The sequence below is a fragment of the Blennius ocellaris genome (assembly GCF_963422515.1).
Source record: "Blennius ocellaris genome assembly, chromosome: 1".
Classification (NCBI taxonomy): domain Eukaryota; kingdom Metazoa; phylum Chordata; class Actinopteri; order Blenniiformes; family Blenniidae; genus Blennius; species Blennius ocellaris.
Window position 1 is genome coordinate 22,264,797 of NC_137650.1, and position 22,810 is coordinate 22,287,606.

At 45.2% G+C, this 22,810-nt stretch overlaps 2 protein-coding genes and 1 long non-coding RNA gene across 3 annotated transcripts; 2 read left to right on the forward strand and 1 right to left on the reverse strand.

Annotated features, from left to right (window-relative positions):
* Positions 1-2,402: 2,402 nt before the first annotated feature.
* On the forward strand, positions 2,403-14,859 carry LOC308131109 (rho family-interacting cell polarization regulator 1-like; the record flags this gene model as incomplete). The annotated part of the gene is made up of 16 exons (XM_080497712.1): positions 2,403-2,531; positions 5,840-5,895; positions 6,003-6,087; positions 6,268-6,401; positions 6,483-6,561; positions 6,648-6,671; positions 6,778-6,831; positions 7,457-7,606; positions 8,288-8,351; positions 8,444-8,487; positions 8,584-8,709; positions 9,904-10,052; positions 10,155-10,263; positions 12,175-12,759; positions 12,859-13,205; positions 14,805-14,859. Coding segments are annotated over exons 4-16 (1,878 nt in total), but the record flags the coding sequence as incomplete, so codon positions are not given.
* Positions 14,860-14,884: 25 nt separating this feature from the next.
* On the forward strand, positions 14,885-16,711 carry LOC308134433. The gene is made up of 3 exons (XR_013936764.1): positions 14,885-14,955; positions 15,043-15,145; positions 15,253-16,711. It is a non-coding gene; the product is annotated as an uncharacterized lncRNA (long non-coding RNA).
* A 156-nt stretch (positions 16,712-16,867) lies between these two features.
* On the reverse strand, positions 16,868-22,628 carry vrk3 (VRK serine/threonine kinase 3). The gene is made up of 16 exons (XM_080502147.1): positions 22,613-22,628; positions 21,346-21,566; positions 21,125-21,256; positions 20,825-20,947; positions 20,586-20,732; positions 20,313-20,459; positions 20,176-20,219; positions 19,984-20,050; positions 19,580-19,664; positions 19,381-19,483; positions 19,155-19,247; positions 18,943-19,075; positions 18,699-18,816; positions 17,840-17,898; positions 17,618-17,755; positions 16,868-17,315 (listed from the first exon to the last, which is right to left on the reverse strand). The coding sequence occupies exons 2-15, from the start codon at positions 21,563-21,565 to the stop codon at positions 17,619-17,621; spliced, it is 1,608 nt and encodes a 535-aa protein (XP_080358273.1). The 5' UTR covers position 21,566; positions 22,613-22,628; the 3' UTR covers positions 16,868-17,315; position 17,618.
* Between the last annotated feature and the right edge of the window lie 182 nt (positions 22,629-22,810).

Here is a 22,810-nt window from a genome sequence, read left to right on the forward strand (position 1 = left end):
TTCTGACAGGGGTAGATATAATTCTTTAAAGACGGTCACTCCTTGTAATGTTGTTTCGGTGTAATATCCACACGTTATTATTTCAATGTTAGTCATTGCTGATTCTAGTCCATATTGTTACTCAGTAGTCATCTTTCAAATGTATTTATTTTTGTGGTTGATGCTGCTGTATGAGGAATCATCACATACTTTCTTCATAAAAGAATATCATGTACTTTGGGGCCTTTCAAGCCACCTCCAACTGGAGTGAAGTCTTGACGACTTATGAAAAACTTTTTTTTTGTTTTGTTTTCTCGTGTCTTTGTATGGTTATTAGCAACACTTTCACCAACCGGTCGAGATGGTTAAACTGCCTTAAAACTGGTTCAAAAACCAGATTTACCACTTGACTCGTTCCGTATGAAGCCAGCGGAAACAATAAGTAACTTCTCCCTCACTCAGTGTGTGTTCATCACGGGAGAAGTGCTCGTCTCCATGTTTTTTGTTGTTCCCTGACTCAGACCTTTTTTTTTTCTTTTTTCGAGCTTTGGTGGTTTCTGGGGTTTGGAAGAAGTTTCCTGCTCGTGCAACACGTCTTCAACTCGGTGCAACGTTTGCTGGAACAGGAGACAAACACTGTACCACAAAAAAAACAAAAAACGTTTACATTTAAAGGACGTGTTAAAAGTGGTTCTTGTTGTGTATTTTATGTTGGTGGGGGTTTATGAACCACTATTTTTTTTAATTTTTTAACCGCTATTGTAACTGTCCTCGCGCTTAAATGACTTAATAAGCAGCTCTCGCGAGGCGGCTCGTTAACCGTCATTTAAACTCGCTTTGTTGACCTTGGCAGATTAATAGCGGCTGCCCCCCCCCCCTCTCTCTCTCTCTCTCTCTCTCTCTCGCTCTCTCTCTCCAGCTGCAGCGTCCTGTTTTGGAGGAAGTCTGGAAGAAAAAGTGCCACATGCTTTCCTTCATCGCCGCCCCTTCTTCCCAGGCTCGGGTCAAACTTGGACAAAACGGCACCTGGTAAAGGGGCAAACACAACCGGCACGTTTTTACTGACACACACCGTGGACGGGGGGTAGGTGGGTGGGTGGGGGGCGTCGCGGCTCCGGCAGGGGAAGTTGGGCACATTTCTCTCCCGTCTTCTCCGGGTTTTTTTTTTTTTTTTTCCGCTGCCTTTCTTCACCGCGGCGGCGTCGCCAGCAGCGGAGAGAAAGCAGTGACACAAGGAGCGAGGGACATCCTCCCCTGTTGCCACAGCAACTAGCCAAAGGCACGAGTTCCGGCCGCAAGCAGCAACTTTTCACAATAAAAGGGTTGTACGCAGGCGCGTCTCAAATACAATGGTAACACGAGGGAGAGGTATTTTCAAGTTTTCAACTTACAAGTTAATGTAGTTTATGTGTTAAAAAAAATTACAATGACAATATAATATATAACACAACTCACTGACTCACCAATACTTTATTAATCTCATGGGAAACACATTTTTCCCCATCATCTTCCTTGTATGTGGTGGGCAGCCACATCAGGGTGCTTCGGGGAGCCGATGGGGGCCAAGGGGACTTGCTCAGGGATTCCCATCAGTGACCTGTCCATTGGGGGGGGGGAATTGAACCTGCAAACTTTTCATCCCAGGTCTGCTTCTCTCACAACTCTCAGGCCACAACTCTGCAGGAGCATTAATACTGTTGGCTGTCAGCATAATTTTGATTGAGACGTCTCAACCTGGAGGATCATTCTTTGTCTGGCCTCCATCCTTTGACCTGTTCAGAATAGGCGACCCTGTCTAATTCTGTGAAGGGTTTTAAAAACACAGCATGGCTTGTTCTGACGTGAATTTAAAAACAAAAAGATTTTCAATGATAGAAAGTCAAACAAAGTCATGAAACAAAAGCGTGGAAGTGTACATCTGTTATGATTCAGTGTAAAAAGATATTAAGGGACAAATAGTAAACACAAACTAAAACACATAAGATGCAAGACTATTCCTACATTCCTGTGTCATGTGATCACATTTTGATAACAACAATGTAATGTTATTTATGTAATGCTTCCCAGTAATCTATACAATGTAAACACAGCTTTGTGCCCTGAGTATTTGAACTGGCAAATGTTGTAATATTCACACATACATCAGGTGTGATCAAATAAAGCACTGCTATAAACTCTGCCTAAATTCACTTTACATCATAAATCACATTGAATTTGGAGATCTTTCTCTTGATCAAGGACACTTTGGCATGTGGACAGGCGGAGATGGGAATCAAACTTGCAACCTTCCGATTAGGAGACAACTGCGTGCGTGCGTGAGTGTGTGTGTGTGAGAGCGAGAACGAGAGAGCGCGCTTTTACACTGAAGCCCACAGACCGGAAGTGGTCCGTGCTGCCTGTCGACGCATTGACTGCGCTCGCCAAAAAAACTGCGAAATCAAGGAGAAGGACAGCGCCCAGAATAACAGTAACCCTCTGCAAAACTGCGGGCGGCAGCGGCTGGAAATGGGACTCGGGCGGTGTGTTCGGAGCAGTCGGACAGTAACTCAGAGGTAGGACCCGGGCTGCTTTGGACGATCCAAGGTCACTAAACGAGAAAGCCAGATCGTTTTCCTCTTAACACGGGCACGAGTCCGTCCGACGTGAAGTTGCCTGATGTTGTTGGGGGAAATGTAGCGGCAGCGGGGCTCCGGCGGACTTTCCCTTCCCCTCCGTTTCTGTCCCCCCCTCGCGCCGGGTTTCTCGGTGGTGGATTGCCGAGCTGAGACCTTCCGGGAGAGGGTGGGGGTCCCGGTGTGTGTGTGTGTGTGTGTGTGTGTGTGTGTGTGTGTGTGTGTGTGTGTGTGTGTGTGTGTGTGTGTGTGTGTGTGTGTGTGTGTGTGTGTGTGTGTGTGTGTGTGTGTGTGTGTGTGTGTGTGAGAGAGAGAGAGAGAGAGAGCGAGAGCGAGAGAGAGAGAGAGGACCGGGGTGGACTTTTTGTGGCCTGTGATGAGCTCCGGGGGTTCTGGGTGGGATATGGACTGAATACAAAATCTGCTTGGAAGGCGTCTCAAGTTTTTCTTCTTCTTCTTCTTCTTCTCCTCCTCCTGTTGTGCTTCATCCTGTAGGGGTTTGTCGGAGGGAGGGAGGGGGTGAAAGATCCGTGAGGTGCGGGTGTGTTGATCCGACTGAGTGGCCTCCTGCCGCCGGGTTACACTAATCCACTAATCTGGTGGTTGCATTTTATTGTAACACCATTACTCCTCATCTTCCTCCTCCTCCTCTCCCTCCTCCTCCTCCTCCTCCTCAAACACACACAGCACAAACTATGGATGTCTCTATTACTATCTATAATAACCCACAAAATAACTGATCACGAATGAATAGATTGGCCATCGTTTTATTTTCTTGTCTAATTCGGTGTCGTACTTTAACTACTATCTACATCTGTGATGTCCACATTCAAAGTTATAATTGAGATCACCTTCAAGTGAAAGTTGATGTCATAAATTCCTAAAAAAAAAAAAAAAAAGTTGAGAAATGAGAATAAAGTTATTCTAATCTGCAGGTGACGCCTCATAAACGGCTAATCTAAAATTCCCTGAAATGCCTGAATTTCTCCGTGCCATGCTGAATAAATGCGATTTATTTTCTGTGAATATTAAAAGAGCTCGGTTGTTGTGGTCTGCTGATCAGGACTTTCCAACACATTTTTTTACATTTTCTCTGACGTCTTAAAGATGATTTGATTATTCCAGCTTCTTAAAATAGGATATTCTGTTGTTCCCTAAGTCATCCATAAGAAAAAAAAAATTCTAAATGTCACATGAAATACATTGTAGGCTGTATCTCAATCATTTTTTTTGTGAACCCCCCCAACAGCAAATTGAGCCGTCAAGACAACAATTGATAGTTTAAGTGATAATAGTTGTATTCAGTGTAAACAAAACATGACCAGAGTTTGTTTTTGTTTTTGTTTTCAGATTCAACATCATCGTATTATTTATGTTAAGGGTTCTTGCATAAAGTGCAAATGTGGGGAAAAACTTATCAGCAAAGTTGAGATAATAATCATTTCAGGACATTGAGGAAACAGCAATGTGGCAGTTTCATGTATACACATGTGGTTTCACCTTCCCAGTTTTATATAATAACGGAAACATTCTCAGCTCTTCGTCTTCAGCATCTCATTTTAGCGTTTTGCTGCTCGAGTCGCTCATCAGACAAAACTGATTAATGTTTTACATAATTCGGATTGAAATAATAGCACTGACTCACTGATTACAGTTTCTCCAGTGTTTTTTTTAAAATTCTGCTTTATGTAAAACGTATTCTTTAACATGGATGTTTATATAATAAATGATTCAAATCCATTTAATATAGCCAGTGAGTTAAAAAAAAAATCATCCAGCGATTGTCATCGTCTCAAATTACTATGTGAACACAGTAATATGTGCGTGTTTGTGCTGCGAGTGCATTAATGGTTTTTGTTTTTTGCTTTTTCTCACAAAACTCCAGTCTTGTGAGGTGTTTGGGGAACAGTGTCCTCTTTGTCCAGCTGGAGAGGATTAATCCAGCTAATGATCTCTGATGTAAGGAAAAGGGATAAAAAAAAAAAAAAAAGCATATCTGATAGAGAGGAGACGGAGCGATCGGCTCCCGTAATTACCAATATGAAGTGAAGCCTGCAGAGAACATGTGTGGGCTTTAATGTACAGCTATTTATATAAGTGTGGGAGTGAGCAAGACTGGGGTCCTCTCTCTCTCTCTCTCTCTCTCACTCCTCTTTCTGTCCTTCTGTGCGTGTTATCATGACTTTGCACTTCCACAGTCCTGCTCCATGTTTAGTAAAAAGACTTATTTTTTTCTTGTGTGTGTGTGTGTGGGTGTGGGGGGGGTGATTTATCTCTGAAAAGCCGTTTTCTATTTGCACCTTTTCTTTGCCTCGTCCCTTCCTCCACCATGTAGATCCTGTTAATCTCTCCAAGGTACAGCAGAAAGATTTAAGCTATTGAGTTGGACCCCCCCCCCCACCACTGTATACCCCAGGGCCACATCCTACAGTGTGACCGCAGGGGGTCTGCGTGTGTGTGTGTGTGTATGTATTCTGCTTAATCTGCTATCGGCGAGTCCTTGATCACTATGAAAACCCGTAATCTCTGCGTTTCCATTTCAAGAACCTCCCAACAGGTGGGGCGCTCCATCCCAACCTGTGGCGGAAAAAAGACACTTTTCCTGCCTCCCCGGTTGTGAGTTTGAACGCCGGGCAGCGCCGGGTTGCTGTGTCGACTCATCCACAAGATTCCCATGCCGTTAATATGGGTTTGGCTGCCCGCTTGTCAAGATTTAGTTCAGCTTTAAGTCTGTAATCTCTTTTGTGGCCAGATTAGCTCAGGCACGACCCTCTCGCTTCCTGCGAGTTCCCGACCCCCCAATCCCCCCCCCATCACACTTCCAACCCCCCCCCGGCCCGCAGCGTCGCTCATAATCTGCACGTTTCACGGCTTCGATAAGGGGGGGAAAAGAAAAGCGATCCGTTTTGTACGCCCCTCGCACGCTTGCAGGCATGGATTCTTTACGCTCCGGCCAAACTTCTGTGTAGAATTTCCTGTGTGGAGACTTCCTGTGCTCGGATGCTGGATGTGTCGTGGAGGTGGGTGGAGGTGGGGAGAGAGGGGGGGGGGGGCGGTGGTTAGTTGTAGGAAAGGAAGGGGAAGAGACTGTACTCCCTACTGTTGTCAGCGTCGGCCTCAGACGAGGCGGCTTCTCGCTCGTCCCTCGCCGGCCTTCGGCAGAGGACCAAGTGAGGAAGTGAAAGAGTGATTCGTGTCTCCTTCTCCTCGCCTCAGTTCTTTTTTTTTTTGTCTTCTTCTTTCTCCAGGACCTCTGTAATTATCAGAATCCTTGAAAATCACAGAGCGGCAAAATCCTTGACAGGTACACTGAGGTATGAGGCGCCGAGGGACATTTATTTCGTCTTTTTTTTTTTTTTTTTGGTGTGTGTGTGAGTGTGCCTCTAACGTCTCCGTTTGGTGTAATTACAGGTCATGTCCTTCAGTTTAAAGCCACAGTGCGACACGCAGCTCTCCCAGCATGCTCCAGCAGTGATCATATCTGTCCACGCAGCAGGTGAGCCACCGCCACAAGGCCCCCCCCCCAGTCGCCTTCTTTTGATGCCATTGTGAGGCGAGCGTCAATTAAAACCACCACAAAGCGCTTATCAGAAATGATCTTGAGCTCACTCTCTCTCTCTCTCTCTCTCTGTCTCTCTCTCTCTCTCTCTCTGTGTCTTTCCTCCTCTTCCCCCAGCACCGTTTGATCCCAGAGAAACGTGCCTTGTAAGGAAGCAGGATGTTCACGGGCTCCACCAAACTACCACCCACTAAAACCCCCCAGCCCGAGCGGCTGGATGAAGTGTACGCCGCCTTACGCAGAGGCCTGCAGTAAGTAAACACAGCCCGTGGAGATAAGTGTTATTCCAATAGGGATTCACGCCAAAGGAATGTGTCTGTGTGTCGGAACAGGTCGTACCTGCAGGTCCACCAGCTGGAGCTGGACAGTCTGGGTCAGCAGATCCGAGAGAACAAGAGGAACGGCCGCTTGGTGAGTCGGGGTGGCAAACCGGGACGGGCCGTCTCCTCCGCGATTGTAAACCCCACCGTTCTAAATTGTCACGTTTCCCTTTGCAGGGGTCTTTGTACGAGCAGGATAAGGTGAGTTTCGCTCGCACTCGTCGGCGTTCAGACCGTTCAGGTGGAAGAGGAAACGTTTGATTTTTTTAGTCTATGGATTGTTTTTTTTTTTTCGTTTTTACTCCAGCAAGTGAAAGCCATCGAGAGGTTCATGCGACGTCTGGAGTTCCACCTCAGCAAGGTGTGTATTTGTTTACCGATTACTGGCTGAGTAAAGAAAAAAAAAACGTGTTTGTTTTTTTTTAAGCTGAGCTGATGTCGTCTTTGCTCTTATTAAATGCAAACGCAACAGGTGCAGCTAAAAAAAAATAGATTCCAATTGAAAAGTTAATCATTTTATGATTGATAACTAAAGAAGCTCCAAGATCAGTTGCTGGTTTGTCACTGTGACAATTATCACGTCTGGTTAAACTGGAAATAGATCTGTACTTTGGATTTTTATAAAGTATTGGCATGGAATAGAAATAACAAAAAAGTAAAAGACAAAAAGTGTCCAATTTTATTTGTAACAACTTGTTTTAATTTGTATGAGTAAAGAAGTAAGAAATAAAAATTGTATTTCCTCCTTGAATATGACCAGTTGTCTTAGTGTGATTCTGCTTTGTTCTGCAGTCCTATAACTTAATTGTTGAAATATTTTTTTTTTAATGTTTAATTCTACACACACAGGCACGCTCCATCACTTGGTGCTCAAGTGCCTTGCCTAAGAGTACTTCGCTATAAGGATAGACGACGAAGCCAACTTCGTGTAAAATGTTTAGCATTCTGTAGAAACTTGTGTTTTGTTGAAATATTTCTCTGTGCAGGTCGAAGAGCTCTACGACGCTTATTGTATCCAGCGGCGGCTGCGGGATGGAGCCAGCAAAATGGTGGCGGCGTTCAACTCGGCCACGGGCAGCAGGGAGGCGAGAGAGAGCCTGAGCGAAGCCAACAAAGGCTACCGGGAATGTACAGAGGTAAGACGGGGAACGTGCCCACGTCTACGTGTTTTTACAAAGTGTTTCAACTGTCAAAGCAGTTTTAAATATATTCACATTTACTGTGTTATTAATCTTATTTATATCTTACTTAAGAGACCTTTATTGTGGTAAGCAGCTGGCCCAGAGGACAGATTCAGCTTTAATATGTCACATGCAAATGTAGATAAAGGAAACCTCTTCAAACAAGTCGTCAAAGCAAGAGCCTGAGCAAATATCCTAAAGAATTCAAATTTAGATTTAAAAAAAGTTTGCGAGTGTAAGGCAAGGACTGCGACAGGACACGGCAGAATAAACTCTAAAAACACACACACACGTGTGTGTTTTCCCCTCAAGGAAGAGTTAAATGGACTATTTTCATTCATTTTCCCCCATCAGCGCACATTCAGTTTCAACGTTTTGAAAACGGGTGCAAAGCGTCAAAATGACACTAAAACAACACAACAAAGCCAATGAAGTCGGTTCTTTGTTTCTTTTTATTAAATTATTATTAATATGATGTTTGTGAGGCCGATATTTTGACGCCCTCTGAGTTACATGCCGAATAAACGATCGCTCTTTCATTCGAAATCTCCCGCCGACTGAAATCACTTCAAAGCCATTTGATGAGGTTTTCAGTCGAGCCGTGATGTGAGCTTGTTTGTGTCGGCGTCCCTGCAGCACATGTGCTCCCTGGAGAGCGAGTTGGAGAGCCAGATGGGAGAGTTTCACGTGAAGATGAAGGGTGAGTCACCGTCTTGCCTTCACGTGACTTCCTGTTCACTCCCCTCTCGCCGTCGCTTCACTTCTCATTTCCGTTTTATTTGCCCGTTTCAGGCCTCGCCGGATTCGCGCGGCTGTGTGCCGGCGACCAGTATGAGGTGGGAGACACACACACACACACACACACACACACTTCTCTGTTTGACCCTGTGTGTATTCGGCTCATCCCGCTGGGTGTTCTCTGACCCCGTCAGGTCCTGATGCGCTACGGGCGGCAGCGCTGGAGGCTAAGAGGCCGCGTGGAGGTCAGCAACAAGCAGATATGGGACAGCGAGGAGTACATTTTCCTGCCTCTTGTAGCAGAGCTGCTGTCAATAAAGGTAACGACACCGCTTTCTCACCATCGCCGTCACATAAAATCCTTGTTGTTTCTCTCTCTCTCTCTCTCTCTCTCTCTCTCTCTCTATATATATATATATATATATATATATATATATATATATATATATATATATATATATATTATATATATATATATATTTTTTTTTTTTTCATGGACCACATTTACACACCTTGCATATTCACAAATGGTTCCAAGATTGGTACAAAAAAAAATAAAAACAACATCAAATGAAACCCATCACTTGATTAAAAAAAACAAGAAAGAAAAATGGCGATAAATTCACTCAGACATTTGGGGATTTTAAATTGGAGCTGCAACTCTCACTGCCAGCTTGATAAAAACTTTTTTTTTTTTAATCTGTAGCTTCACAGTTATTAAAAGCACAGAAATTAACTGTATTTAGAAAAAAAATGTCTTCCATCCGGTTCCCAAACTTTTCTTGTCTCATCTTTTTTTTGTGTTTTTTGCGTCCTCGTCTTGTCAGTATTAAATAAAGTGTATAACTGAATTAAGTGCTCATTATAATCGATCAGATTGTTGCGGTAATCAATGCGCCTTTTTAGAGAGTGTTTGAATTCAAGCTTTGTGCCTTAGAACGACCTGATAATATACATTATATACAAATATTAGAATGATACAAATGAACTGACAGCGATGCAGCAAAGAATGACACAGAGAACTTCCAGGCCTTCGCAGACGTTACAGTTCAGTGTTAAAAGTTGTGATTTTAACAATCGTATCATTGTCCGAAAAACTGCAAACTTGCTTTTGATGTTATAGCGAGTGGCCTCCAGCTTTTCTACATCCCTGTTCAAATCAATCACTGCAAAATATTTGCTGTAGCTGTTTACTATTGTGACCATTCAATAGAATAATATAAAGTATCTACTGTATTGAATGAATTAAATCCTGGAGTCAAATTGTAGTGAAGGGACACAAGTCATTTACCACCTTTTGGACCAATCAACTCTTCCGTTTTAGTCGGATGATTAATTGTAGAATTCTAGAAAAATAATTCCAGTGTCAATTCGCTTCTCTTTTCTCATTGATTTGTTCACGTTTTCACGCGACCTTTGTACGGTGATCAGTGGAATCTCAATACTTCGTCACTTTCTGTTGAACATCTGGATCCTCGCCTCTCGTTGAGATCTGCTCTGGTTACGTTGTCAAGGTGACGGAGCTGAAGAGCCTGGCCAATCACGTGGTGGTCGGCAGCGTGTCGTGCGAGATGCTCGATCTGTTCTGCCCGCTGCCCCAGACGCTCGCCGTCGACATCAACGACCTCGGGACGGTGAAGCTGAACCTGGAGGTCACGTGGAGGTACGCACTCTTTAAAAAAAAAAACTCCCTCTGGCCGCTTTTTTTTTTTTTTTTTTTTTGTTCTTCATCATCATTTTGTGGCGTTTGTCCGTCTTCTTTCAGTCCGTTTGACAAGGACGACCAGACGTCTTCCACCAGTACGGTTTCCAAACGGCTGCTGTCCAATCAGAGCCCCCCCGACACTCCCTCCATGCGAGAGCAGGTGTTTTATGTGAGTCACGCCCTCGGCTTTTTTTTTTCATTATCTCCCACTATCACCCCCCTCCACCCCCCGTCCCGCCGCCCCACCTCACACTTTATATAAAAGAGTCGTCTCATAAATCAGTCGCAAACTCTTTATCTTGGCTAAATGACTCTTGACTTCACTGCAGTGTATTTGACCTTCCTCTCACTGATGGCTGTTATTACTGTCATTTCACTGGCTTGTTCTATTCCAGCTGCTCCCCGACTGCCTGGTCTGTAGTGGTAGCGCTGACGCATGCGAGGATATTCGCAGAGCGCTGTGTGTCAGGACGTGTAGCTGTGGGAGTGGCGTGCCTGGTGCCAGGGGGTTGAATGATAGCGGTAGCGGCGTGCATGACGCCGCTAGCGGCGGCAGCCTGTTTGAGCGGAGCTGTGGTCCTTGTAGCTGTTTGATAGTGGTTGAGTAGTGCTCCAATATGTCCCTTCCTCTTCCTCGCCCCACCTTCCCCCCCCGATGAAGAGCGTGCCTCGCGGCGGGACCCGGCAGAGCCGCACGCTGGCGGAGGCGTTCCACGGCGCGGCGGGGGGCCGGGCGGCGACCTTGCGTTGTGAACTCGGCCGCACAGCTGGACAGTTGACCGCAGTACAGCCGGTGTGTTGTGACGTAGTTTAGTTTAGTTTAGTTTAGTCTGCAGCTCGGGGTTCCCACACCCACCAGTCTTGGAATTCTTTTTTTTTTCACTGGTGGGAACCCTGAAAACTGATCTGATCAATGCAACACAAATGATTGACGAGAACAATAATGATTTGTTATAATTGATTTATGTAATCAAAGTCTGGTAGCAGCTCTGCTTTCTTAACACCGCTTGTAAATAGTGGATTTAAAACCAAACCGGTATTCCGGAATCGAAACGGACATTTCTTCCTGATTATTGTTGGAACTTTTAGATCATGACAATGACAAATATTAATAATGATCAAACTAATCACACGTTGCCCAAAAAACCCCAAACTCGTATTGGAACTTTCAATGAATCTTGCTTTTATGCCGCAACACTATCACATGACTATTAGATTATTTTTATCATGAATGATATGACTGGAAACTAAGAATGAGAAAAGAACCGCGAGATGATGTAACGTAAAAAAAAAACTTCCAAGCTGCAGGTTTGATAATTGAGGTAAAGTAATTAAAGTGAATAATTCATGAAGATTGTTATGAGATGCTGTTAACGCTCATATACTGGATTGGCTTACTTTGTGGACTTTCTCCCCGTCGAGCCTCATAAAAACAAAGAAAAGTCTTTTGATCTTTCATATTAATTATTTATTGTGTAAAACAATAAGCTTAAAAAAGAGCCTGAATGACATAAAGATGAGAATTAATTATAATGAATAAAAGACAAACAAACCCAAAATGCAGTGGGAGAGTAAAAGATAGAGGACACAGTACAGAAACATGATATACGCGATGACATACTTTGACTCCTTCAGATATTGAGTGTTTGACAGCCTGTTAGTTTTCTGACTCCCGTCCAGACAGACGACTTCACGTTGCCAGATTCTCAGTTTCAGCAGCCAGAAATCCGTCAGCTTCACTTCACGTCTGAGTTTTACTGTTTGAATCATTCACGACGTGAAAGGTTTTTTTTTTTTAACCTTTTGGTACCAAAACACAGTGATGTGGAATTAATCACCATTATAAAACAGACAGACGAAAACTCCACTCCCTTGTTTTTTTTTTTTTTTGTCCTCATCTGCCCTCTATTTAATTTGAGGATCGATAAATTTGTCAAGCAGTAATTTGATAATTTGATTTTACGATCATTTCCTGCAGCCCAGCAGTGGTGATTGTAGCCTAATTCTCTCCCGTCTCCGACTTATCTCTTTGCCTCTGGTCTCTTCTAATTTTTTTATTTATTTATTTTTTTTGGATCAGTCTCTGCTGAAGCGTCAGGGCGAGCTGGAGAACGGGACCGTGTGGTCCAACTCCTCCGAGTCCTCCGACGACTCGTCCAGCCCGGCGCTGGCCCACCACGCCCAGAGGCTGACGGCCTCCAACATGCTGCAGGCCACCCTCACCGCCCAGCTCTCGTCCACGCCGCACAAGTCCAGCGCCTCCACGCCCTCGCTCTCGTCCAATCAGGAGGAGGACGAGGCGGAGGCCGGGGAGGTCTTCCCCGCCGCCGACCCGGTGCCGAATGGACACCCGCGGACGCCGCGCTCCCCCGACCCCGTCGGAGAGGGCGGCCCGGACTGCGCGGCCGTGGACGGGGCGTCGTCGTCGGAAGGGCTCGCCGAGACCCCCGCCGACCCCAGCCGCTCCCGCCCCGACGTCGCCTCCGCGCCTCCCGAGTCGCCGGCGGTCTCCGCGGTGAAGGAGGAAGAGCCGGAAGAGGAGGAGCCGGAACAGACGGGAGCAGAAACGCGGGATGCCGCCGCCACCGCCGCCGCGGCAAAGGAGCCGCTAGCGGAGCAGAGTGCGGCCGTCCGGGAGGTGAAAGAGCCGGAGGACGCTCCAGCGGTGAGCCGCGCCGTCACGCACGTGAAGGTCACGTCAAGGTGTTCCATCAGGGCCACGTTTGAACGCCTCGCTCTGTTTTTTTTGTCCCCCCCCCCTCAGGTTCCGTTTCCAACATCCACCAGCTTCAATCAGGAGGTCGAGACGGCGCTCGAAAGCTTCGACTTTCTCAACTGCGCCGACCTCGACGAAGAGGAAGAGGAGGAGGAAGAGGAGGGAGCAGAAGGGGAGGAGCCACAGCAGCCGCCAGAGGACGAAGGAGGAAAAGAGGAGCAGGATGTAAAAGATAGCGAGGACCAAGACCCAGCAGGGGAAGAGAAAAGCAACGAGATGGCGGAAACGGCGAAGACGGAGGAAACGGCGAAGACGGAGGATAAAGAAAAGGCGGAGGAAACGGCGAAGATGGAGGATAAAGAAAAGGCGGAGGAGATCTTCCACTCTGGAGGAAGGTGAGCGGGAGCACGACTTAAAATATTCCCTTTTCAACGCTGAACTGTGTGGCTCGTTTCCACGATTGGTCCGTTCGTGCTTCATGAATATCAACTAAACATGCTTGTTCAGCACAATGGATGAAAGGAATGAATGAAAACATCACTACTGATTCTTTTATCCTTCCATGTTTGCTCATTTTACTCTAAAGCATTGATGTAATCATAAAGCACACTGCAGGCTGCCATACTTGTTAATATTAATCTATTTTTTACACAGAGAATCGTAGGGATAGACGGAGAATCACACTCAATAAAACTGCATTGTTTTAGGTTAAAGTAGAAATGATCACCTGTTGCCGCAGCTCCTACAACTGGTGAGGAATAAACAAATATATCTGATAATTAGATTTACCGGTACACAAACCAGAGGTACAACTGTGTCCAAACAAGTCGAAGAAATCAAGTGTGGACATCACTCGGTGGAAAATCAGCAATCATGAATTCGGCAAGAGTGATTTAGTGGAGCCTTTCGGTGACTTCTCTTTTTAATGTGCAGCGAATTAAAATACCATTGAAAACTCTATTTTTTTTTAGAACACATACATTCGAGCATTTATTGAACAATTATTTTGAAAATCATGAGCTTAGGGAAACAACATATGTGAAAGACATCTGGTTGCATAAAATGTTCCAACATTCAATGACAGTTTTTGAATTTTTGCACCATAGAAGCTGAAATTGTTTAGAAAATTTGAACTGAATCTGTTAAAATAATAGATTTTCACTTTCCTAATTTTTGAACTTTCCCCATTAGCTCTCCTCTTGTGATTCACTCCTGGCTTCTCTCCTTTGTGGTCATTAGAAAAGAACCCTTGAAAGCCATAATGAAGGGAACTGGTACATGTGAAGAGACAGAAGGTGAAGCTTGTAGCTGCTGATGAAGCGGAGATTTGATTCAGGAGGTGATAAGAGACCAAAAAAATAGCAGTTGTTGCCCAAAGTGCTGCACATTAAGCAGGCATCACCACGTCCTGTCAGTTCTCGTGGCGACCGTTGGAAGCTCTCGCCAGTAAACTGTTCCGAAGGTATTTGACACGTTTGTCGAACATGACGAGTCTGAGTCACATTTATTTTGGCGAGATGAAACGTCACCGCGTCATGAAGTCACTTCAGAACAAAGCTTTTAACAGACGAATCAAGCGGATATAAAAGTAACATCTTTGATCATTCCATGGATCGTCTCAGTACGTGTGAGATATTGAAGACGCATAATAAGAATAAGAAAAAAAATATTCCGCTTCCTTTTTTTTTTGCTGATCTTAGCTGCTTGTATTTAATATCCAATTGTGACGGTGAAACAAACCACAGAAGATCTTACAGCGTAGACGGATTTTCCCTTCTGTCGTGTCAAAACAAAAACTCCCCGTGGACTGATAAAGAGACTCAAGAAATCTATTGTAGTGAAGACGAAGATCTCTGACAAATGATGTAAAGCTCAGATCTGCAGCGTCAAGGTTTCCCACTTTACACACTGAATGAGCGAATGCTTCACTCACTATTACAGTTTGGGGCGACATGTTCCTGTAACGTTGTCACAACGTGTGTCTGACTCTGCAGTGACGAGGAGGAGGAGGAGGAGGTGGTGGTGGTGGTGGAGGAGGAGGAGGAGGAGGAGGAGGTGGTGGTGGCGGCGGAGGGTCTTGACATCCTGATGGAGGCCCCTGAAGGCTTTAGAAATTCAGATGAGGATCGTTTCTCTGAGTCACAGGTAATCAACTCTTCTGCCGAAGATTTTTTTCTTCTTCTTCTTCTTCTTCAAACAGAACTGTGGGTTAAAACCTATTTCTTGTTAAAGGAGTCGAGTGTGGCTGATGCGCAGGATTTGGGTCAGTTGGAAATCCCCGTGGCCGAAGAGGAGGAGGAAGAGGAGGAGAAGAAGAAGGGAGACGAAGAACACGGTGAGAGCGCTTTATCGGGAAACGGAGGCGATGGTCGTTCATGAGTGTGGGCTCAATGTAACCCCCCTCCCTCCCACCCCATCCCACCACCCCCCCCTCTTTTTCAGGAGAGGGAACCTCACAGGATCAGGAGGAGTGTCCCTCGACTCCAACCCACCTGGCCACGACCGTCTTCTGACGAGACGGCGGGGAGCCGCAGCAAAAAACCAATTCCTCCCCATTTTTTCGACCACACCAGTGCCATCTCTCAGTCCGTCTTTCTCTCTCTCTCTGTCTCTGTCTCTCTCTCTCGCCCCCCTGGACCGGTGGGATCGGAGGCCATGGAGGACATTTCGCCCGCTGCTCAGACAAAACAGGCTCTCCTGACAACGGCGGAGTTTGTGCACATTTCTGCCTTCTTCACCGACCAGCGTCCCGTGTTCACCCCCGGGGGGAGGGTTTCCCCGCGACTGAAAAACACTCCTCCCTCGCTTCGATAGCCCTGGAACACGCCCTCATCACGTCGCCTGGGTTACAAGTGGGGGGGGGTATTTTTTTTCGTTTACACTTTTATAATCTGCTCCCGTCATGTGATCACCCAGTGTCCAGGGGCCTGCCAGGAGCAGATGAAAGGGGCCTTGTTTTGGCAGTGTTACAGTGCTTTTTTCCCCCTGATCTAATCATTTTCAAATGGTTTTATTAAGTTCAATCCCCCCCCAATCTCTGGAGAAGCTTACATTCATTTACCAAGTTGCATCACAAGTTTTTCCCAAGCGTATCAGTATTTGTGGATGTGACAAGACTGCAGAGGTCCATTGTTTTCACGTGTTTTGGGGGGGGGGGGGGGGGGGGGGGAGTGTAAACCCCGCAGCGAGAGGGAAAGACTTTTCATGAGCATGTGACGTCTGTCGGAGGACATGAAGTCGTTTCCGAACCAGGAATGCACCCAGAGAAGTTTTTTTGTTGTTTTTTTTTATTTGAGGCATCTGAGATGTTTCACGAGAATCTTCACACACATGGAGACCACAAGTTCCATTTACTTGTTCAAAGCCGTTGGAACACGTGTTTTATAATAACTTTGAAGGATCGGAGTGCTGAGTTTCATCGCAAAAGTCTTTTTTTTTTTTTTTTACATAACAAACCTGCAGTGTGGAAATATATTTAAGCGTGCATGTGTAGCTGCGTCACATTGCCAGCATGTCTGTGTAAAAGAAAAAAAAAAGCTCAACTGATCAGTTTCAACTGTTTAAAGCGAGGCTCCACTCCAAAAGAAGCCATCTGGTCTGTGACTGTGTCCAAAAGCTGCCTGGTGGGGGCGCTATAGTCTCTCGGCGTCATGCTTTCCCATGTTTCTTCAACAGCCTCTTCATTCAGAAAGTGCCTCAAGTGACGGGAGACGTAAGGTTTTAAATGCGACGACAGGAGCGATCAGGCTTAAAGATAACAGTGTTTATTTTCTGAATTACTTCGAGAGTGTGCACAATAAGAGATATTTACTGTTTCATATAAAGGATTGTATATGTCTTGAAATGTTCAAATGTTTATGTTCAGAAATGTCCAAACTTTATAAAGGTTTCTTTAAAATCAGTACGCTGGTTGTGTTGAATGAGTGATGTAAATATCCAGATTCGAACAATTAAATGAAACACTCATTGTTTCCTTCCCTTTTAACCTGCTGAGCATTAATGAAGCGCTGATGAATACGCGAGTTATCAAGTGAGCGTCAAAGAATTCCCCCGGGACTGCCTGGAAATCAAAATAGAAACATTTTATTGATCTTGATACACATTCCTGTGGTGGGACTCCTCGTTGACGAGCATAAACACTTTGAACGACGCCTTATTTTGTCAGTGCTGCTCACAAACACATTAAAATGGATCCCACCACAGCGACACGGCAGAAATGACTAAAACCAGCCAGTCAAGCGACAGGGCAAACCAGTTAACCTACAAAAAACATTATCACTCACACGCTTGACAAATTTGAGAACTTTTGCACCATTTGTGCTGTTTGAAATATGAAGTTTAACCAGTCTAACAACAACGCTCGAAACTTAAATGAAAGCCACTTAATGTGAACCCCCCACACACACACGCACACAAAACTGCTGCTGTCAATATTCAGTGCATTAAAACATCTCAGTTAAAACACAACATGAATTTTAAAAAATGCTTTGTTTTGTTGAAACTTCCTGCAAACAAAAGAAAAGATCATTAGAATCTGGAAAATGATATAAAAGCACATCACACACAGGTTGTATAAATGAGTTAAATAGTTTGTTGTTTTTACAAAGGATGGGATCTGTCTCATTTAATTCGGTTTATAGCATTTAGTTTTCGGTGTTTAAAATTTCCTAATATATATTATAACAATGTAAAAAAAATCAATAAAACCACAGAAATAATAGCAAAAGAGTCTTAACTGGACTTTAAATCGCACAAATTGAGTGTTCCACTGACTGATATTTGATTTAATTTAGCCCCGCGTCCTCACCTCAAAGACTGAGCTGCTGCTCCAGAGACCCCCCGAGCAGCAGCAGAGCGGAACTCAGTCCGGCCTTGAGCGCCGAGTAGTCGGGCTGCTCCGAGTACTGCAGGGCCATCGCTGAGGTCAGGTAGGTTTGAAACGACGCTGCGGGAGAGCGGAGAAAAGTCATGAACACCCAGAAGTCACCGTACCGTCACTGTCGATCCACGGAGGAACACTTGTACTCACTACAAACTTTGTTCCTCCCAAAGCAGTGGTGCAGCAGTGCAGCAACATCACCCATGTACCTGCGTGTACATTTATGAAATAAAACGTCAATAGAACACGTCACGTCCATAAAACACTTATTGGGACTGAAGTGTAGATGAAGACTAAGGCACAATCCCAATTCAATTTTGTACCCCTACCCCTACCCCTTAGCCCTCCGCCTCCCCCTTCCCCTCCAAAATGAAGGCAAAGGCAAAGGGGTAAAAGTTTCAGCCCTTAGATTTGGGACCCCCCCTCTCCCTCTGCTCACCCCCGCCCCTCTTGCTCCATCTCATAGTCTGATAGTTGTGACGTCATAATATGGCGCCTATATATCAGCAGCGCTGAGCCACGGATGTTTGTTGATTTTCCAGCAGGAGCATCGTCATGCCGTCCCATCCCATTAGAAGACTTTGGAACTCTACAGTGTAATAATAAAATGTTATAAACACGGTCTCCACGAAACAAATACACACGGAAGCTAGATACGGCAGCGCTACTGCCGTTCTTACTAGTATAAAACACAACAGGTTTATAGAATTTTAGAAGCGTATATATGTGATCGGCGCCATGTCCTCCTACCCCTCTGTTTAAAGTGTGCATCTGTAGATGCTCCGTTTCGAGGGGTGAATAGCCCTTCCCCTTACCCCTCCGCCTCTGCACAATAGTGAAATGGGACACCCCTCAGACTCTCGTGAACGCGCAATTCAAAGGGGAAGGGGTAAGGGTTAGGGCTAAGGGGTAGAATTGGGATTGGCCCAAAGTCCTGCCGGTCTGCGGCAAAATGGCTGACGGTACAATGTTTCCGCCTCAGAGGCGACGACGACGAGCTCCGTCTTACCTTTGTTTATGGGCGGCGACCTGCTCCGGCTGAGCGACTTCGGCCCACGGCAGCAGCCCGGTGTGCCAGTGCAGCATGCAGTAACCCAACGACTGCAAGTCGCCGCGGCGAGACGGAGCTGAAGCACAGTGGAGGACGGCGTCAGTACCGCTGAAGCCGGCTGTGTGTTTTTGAGGTGTTACCGATCCGGGAAAGGAGATCTGTGAAGTGGGGTTTTACGGTCAAAAAAAAAAAAAAGGCTCACCCGCTCCTTTGTGTGCATCCAGGCTGATGAACTCCACGGCGCCCTCGTGTGGCGTGCGGCTGCCCTCGCGGTACTCCACGTGTTGCCCTCCGGGACAGTACCGGAAGGCGTGGCAGTAGCCCACAAGGTAGACCTGAACACACACACGTTTAAGGCCCCCAGTCAGTTTGGGGGGAGACGCTTCGGCTGCAGACGCCGCGACTGTTCCTCACCTGTGACTTCTGTCCTGCTTTAATGTAGATGTTCTCAGCATTAATATCAGCATGAACGTACTCGTTTGAATGGAGATACTCCAGCGCATCTAACTGTCATTTTAAGAAAAACAAACAAAAAAACCCCACATTATAATAAAGTTTAAATAGAATAATTTTTCTGGGCAATTTTCCCATTTTATGGACTGGAGTTACTGGTAATTTCCAGCAGACGATGAGTACTGACGATTCGACAGGCGAGCTGGAGAACCACTTTCTCAGAGAGGAGCTCGTTCTCGTCCTCAATGACAGAGTGCAGCGACTGGCCCATGCTGGGGAAAATCAGAAACCTGAGGACGAGGGAAAGAAAGTGTCATAAAAGTGTCAGTTTTAACGTGAGCGTACGCAAAGGGGAAAAAAAAAAAAAAAAAAAAAAAACCTCACACCTGTAAGATTCTGCATGTCGACCGAAGCCGACACAGGAGGGAATCCCCAGGAAGTCCATCTTGTTCTGTTTGATCCATTTATCCACTGTCAAGGGACAAACCAGTCTCATGAGGGCGATTATGAGCGGTACACAATGTTACACTCAAGGGACGTCACAAAAAAAAAAAATGTAAGAAAGTAAAGCGTAACATGAAATCACGTTGACGAATTAATATTCCAACTTGGCCTCAAAACAACTCGACGGAAAATCTAAACTAAAAGAAGAGCAGTGAGGAAATTCTGCCGTAATAAAGTGGAACTGAGTGATCACGGTGTCGTCTGTTTATAGACGTCTGGTGTAGGACGGAACAAGACGGACGACGCTTTCAAAGAAACCCTAAAAGAAATACGTGAAGCTGTTCACCTGACGCAGGTTTGGCTGCTCTCTGCAGGAAGTTCTGCTCGTTGAAGAGTCTTCCAACATTTGCTCCCTGACGGTAACAAACACGTGACAGATGTTATTCTTGTTATGGGAAGTTTTTTGGGTTTTTTTTATATGTTAAGGGCATAGAAAACTAAATGGTATAAGATGCTGAAGCGTGTTGAATGAACTTACCAGTTTGAGAATGTGATTGGACTCCTTGGCGTTGGGAAGTGACACTGAAAACGACAGGTATTATTCTTCACTAGTGATGATATTTGTGTTTTAACATACAATGTAAACAAGCTGTGGTGTCACTTCTTCTGCCTCACCTTCGTATATGAGCTCCGTCCAGCTCTGACTGAGCAGTTTGATCAGCTTCCACTTCTTTCCCGTCGTGTCCGTCACTTCGTCGCCCTCCTGCAGCGGCTCCACGGCGGGGGCACGCTTTGCCTTCTTGGTTTTGCTTTTTCCCGTTCCTGTACATTCACATCCCGTATTAAACAATGTGGAAGGAATAGGAAGATTTAGGCACTAACTATACATATAAAAAAAAGGTAGGTGTCGGAAGTAAACTGGGACCCTTGGTGGAAGAGGACGCTCACCTTTCAAAGGGGACTTGGAGGTCAGCGATGACGGCGGAGAAGAGACGCTCACAGAAGAGCCGTCAACCACCGACGCCTCTGCTCCGCTGCTCAGTTTGGCAGAGAGACGTTTTCCTTCCGGACTGGAGAGTTTGGATTTCCCCCTGGCTGCACGACGACACAGTAAACGTCCTCCTCAACTCAAGACATGACGAGATGCTGCCGTTTCAAACGAGTAGATAAAAATGGATTCAACTCACTAGTTCGAGGGAATCTTTTGGAAGGAGAGGGTGACGACTGTACGTCTGGCTCCACCTCCGGGTTGAGTTTAAAAGCCACCGTGTGCTGCTTCTCCCAGGAAACCTGCTGTCCAACGCCCTTATCTGTTGATGTAAAAAAACCTCAGGCCTGAATCATCGCCGCCGTTTTCATCGTGTCGTTACATTTTATTGATCTAAATTCCTTATATATGACCTTGAAAGGACCATCGCAAACATGGTAGAGTCTTGCATTTCATATAGAAACCACAACGAACAGTCCGTCTCTGTGAATTCATGTACCTTCAGTGTTGTCATCCCTGAGAGGAGGAGCTGAAGACTCGGCAGAATGAATTGGATCCGGGAGGTTCGGAGTCACTTCCCGACCCAGGCGAAGAGACTTACGGGTATTTCGCAGTGGGGGCCGTGGTGAAGCTGGGGTTTGGAAGTAAGACGGGCATTCAAATGTAGTACGTGCACTCAAAATGTCTCAAAAGTTTCCAAATGACTCCCAATATTTTTACCCTTAATGTGCGCCGGCGCCGTGCTCGCCACATGACTTCTTGTAAGTACGGATGTTGACGCTGTGTCACTTGACTGCAAGCAGATACTTGAGGAGGCAAGAGAGCTGCTGAAAGGCTCAGGCTCATCGGCAGCACAGGGAAGCTTCTCGCCGCACGACGGACAAAATTTGAACCCCGGCTGCAACTTCGCCCCGCACTGAGGGCAAAAGTGGAACGGCATTCTGCAAGAATGGAAAACACTTGATTGTACATCCATCCTCACCCGGCGGATGAACGTTATAGGCATAAAGCAGGCGAAGTAACAAAAAGACAAAATCATTATGGTAAAACGAATGAGAAATCTGTTAAAATAGTTTTAAGTATTTCAAAGCTTCTACAATAAAATAAAAAAAACCCAATCTGATAAACACTTTGCATCCTAATCTCGGCCTCGGAAAAAAAAAAGCTTCTTTAATAGCTGATTCTTTTTTTAAATTTTAATCTTGCAATTAAAACATGACAGAAAACAGTAAACTAACATTTACTAGACCAATTATATGCGTGTCTACATTTGTTCATATAGCTGATGCAGCTGTTGTGACATTAACAAAGACTATTTATATATATATATATTTTTTTTTAAGTAAGCTTACTGTGTGTGTGGAGATCTTTGTTCCAGTTTTGTTGTTGTTGTTTTGAATGGTTTTATTGTGTAATATACAGTGTTTGTATTGTATTCAATGGTCCACAAGCAATGTGTTGTTTTGTCTTGTGCAAATTCGAAAGATAATTATTTCAATAACCAGGAAGGATTGAAAAGAAACTAAGAAGAATAAGAAAAAACATGGCGATTGAGAAAGTTGAACTATAAAATGTGACTATATAAACTGCTTTATAATGAGCTGTCAGTAAAGATACATCACGACACACGTATGTGTTTTTCCCCCTTCTTATATCAACTTCCAAGTGTTTAATGCATTTTATATAATTTCAGCACATCGATCGTATGTCACCGACTCTGACTGGGATGACATTGTGCAAATCGAGTTCGGTAACATGAAGATATAACACATCATAAGACAAAAACAAACTACTAATGTTAGGTACTACGAGTTCGCGCAAAATACAGCGAGGTAATCTTTCCAAATGAATATCCCCTTATTGCGGACAAAACGCTCTGCATGACAGTACAACTCCACGCCAGCATTGAAGTATATAAGATTTTTTTTTTTTTTACAGAAATAGTGGTTAAGAAAGATTAAAGTTGTGTGAAATTGCCTCCTGCTACCTTCCTGCGCTCCCACTTCCTCCTGACGCGGTTGAATCTTCTTCTCGCGAGAAACTGTGGCGCAGCTCTGGCTGCGCTGAGGAAGTGCTGCCCCCTGCAGGCTCGCAGAGTGGCTGCAGCCGAGCGGGCACTCAACCAAAGACGTTAATAATAGACTTGACAATAGGCTGAAAGAGTAAATAAATGTTGTAGTCCATC

Excerpts from the sequence above, each read along its gene's own strand:
- vrk3 (XM_080502147.1), bottom strand. The coding sequence starts at position 21,565 with ATGCCGTTCCACTTTTGCCCTCAGTGCGGGGCGAAGTTGCAGCCGGGG. Across the intron at positions 19,248-19,380 it reads TCCAGCTCGCCTGTCGAATC|TTAGATGCGCTGGAGTATCT; the intron begins GTCAGTACTCAT and ends TTAAAATGACAG. Across the intron at positions 18,817-18,942 it reads GGATGCACACAAAGGAGCGG|CTCCGTCTCGCCGCGGCGAC; the intron begins GTGAGCCTTTTT and ends ACTGTGCTTCAG.